Genomic DNA, 1,925 nt, shown 5'->3' with positions numbered 1-1,925 from the left:
CGGTGGGGCTGTGTCTACGCCTGCCAGTAACTGGCTGATTACTGGTTAGGCATGGATATCAAGAGGACTCTCCAAATCTTGTGTTGCTCTCTTGTGCTGCCCTTCTTTGATACTATTCAAAAAACAGATGTTCTTGCTATAGCAGCTGGGGTCTAAGATGTCACAAGAACTGGACTTCTTGTCACAAATAGTGGTGTTTTTGGAAGTTACGTTTAGGGTACACTAGCAGTAGTCTCACTTGTGATCAGTGATGTTCCCTACCTCCGCTACTTTTTGATAGGAATAAACATAAATGCCTGAGGTCATCTGAGGAGGGCTGCGAGCTTTGTAACTTCTCTCCAATTGAGCTAGTAATTTCAAACTAAGTTCCAAAAATGGTTGGATGTGCCCGGTGTTGCAGATTCTTGTTTAAATGTATCCTAAAGCTCATTATGAAGTTCAGCTTCATGGTTGGGCTTTCTTCCAGCCTAAAACCAGTTTGATCTTGTATCGTTCTGTTTCTGTCCAGTAATGTAACTTTGGCAGTCTGTGAACTTCTAACTCAGACAAGACCTCCAGGTAGCCACTAGATGGTGGAACAATGTTAGGATAAATGTAGCAGAAGGGATGCAGAAATCTGGGGTGCTGTGAGAAGTAATGTCAATGTTTGAATCACTCTGCTATCAAATTAAAGTTCTGGCAGGAGCAGAAAAGTGTTCTTGTCTGCAGTCTCTTTGGGAGCACTTCTTCGGGTTTCCACATCACGGTGCACAAACCTGTCCCTGTCATAAACCTGACTGGAGCATTATCCATCCAGCATCAGTCTGGTTGTCTCATGGCACAGTCGGCTTCCATAGAAGTATCTGGGAGAATCTAGTCACAAGCCAGGGTTGACTGTGCTCTTTGCTTCTGCTCTCTGCATTTGAATATGACCTAGTTTGTGACATTCACTGGAAACAAGCACTGCCCTGCTTCTGAAGGGGCAAACCTCATCCTCCTGCTTCCTGAATTAGATGGCCACGGCGCTTCATATCTGATTGGAATGTGCTGCTTATAAAGTAAACTAAGAATTACTGGGTGTTAAGGGTCGAGGGACCGATATACCTCGATATACCTTAACGGAATCCCTCTGTCCTGATAGGAAGGGATTTAATAGGGAAAGGAAGAAATTCACACCTCGGTCTATTCGGATAGCTGAAACAAACTTTAATATATATGTTTAATATTGCCACACAATTATATTCTATACGTATATGCTTACAATCCAAAAGGGAAAAGGGGAAGGGAGGAATGAAAAAGAAAGGGAAAATAAAAAGAAAAGAACCCAAAGGACTGAATATCCAATGTTTATAAACAATCTGTACTGCTCAAGGTCAGAATCCTGGCCGGCTTTCTGGGCAAGCGGCCAAGTAACGAGATAACGTTGGTTCGCTGTGGTAGAATTAGATTCCTCTCGCGCTGGGGGCGGGGGGGGGGCACGGGCACCCTCCATGCAGCTGCTTTCAGTCCCCCCGGCTTATCCCGCAGGAGAGCTCAGTTCTTGGCTCGAAAACGGGAAAGTGGGTGGGTTATCAAACCCGGTTCTCAACGAAAACTTACAACAGGCACAGCTTACAGTCTGTGTCTCCATGGGCGATCCGGAGGCGTGGACCTCGGCTTGTCTCAGGCTGCTCTCAGGCTGGCTGATTGGCAGGTTGGTTCGTGGGGGGATTCAGTTCCCTGCGTGTTGCTCCCCGGGATCTCGACGAGCGATCCGGGGGATGCAGGCAGACCTTCAGGCTTTTGGCTCAACCCTGCAGCCCGCGGTCTGGACGCGGCCTGCTCGGGCCTAGCAGGCCTGGTTTCGGCAGAGCAGGTCCGTGGGAGGAGGTGCTCTCTGGTCCGAGTGCGGAAGTCCGAGAGAGGGAGGTGCTCCCTGCGTGCTGCTTTATAGCCTTAACACGTAA

The 1,925-nt window shown here is 48.0% G+C and overlaps 1 protein-coding gene across 1 annotated transcript in view; it reads left to right on the top strand.

The window, feature by feature from the left end:
- LOC104491187 (molybdenum cofactor biosynthesis protein 1-like) overlaps positions 1–1,811 on the top strand; it is a 13,091-nt gene extending 11,280 nt beyond the window's left edge. The window contains exon 5 of the mRNA XM_010133566.1: positions 1,507–1,811. Within this exon, the coding sequence (XP_010131868.1) occupies positions 1,507–1,811 (305 nt within the window). The remainder of the gene's footprint in view (positions 1–1,506) is intronic.
- Positions 1,812–1,925: the final 114 nt, after the last annotated feature.

Source organism: Buceros rhinoceros, unplaced genomic scaffold (assembly GCF_000710305.1).
Source record: "Buceros rhinoceros silvestris isolate BGI_N320 unplaced genomic scaffold, ASM71030v1 scaffold43323, whole genome shotgun sequence".
In the NCBI taxonomy this organism is placed as follows: domain Eukaryota; kingdom Metazoa; phylum Chordata; class Aves; order Bucerotiformes; family Bucerotidae; genus Buceros; species Buceros rhinoceros.
This window is presented reverse-complemented; position numbering and strand designations above follow the sequence as displayed.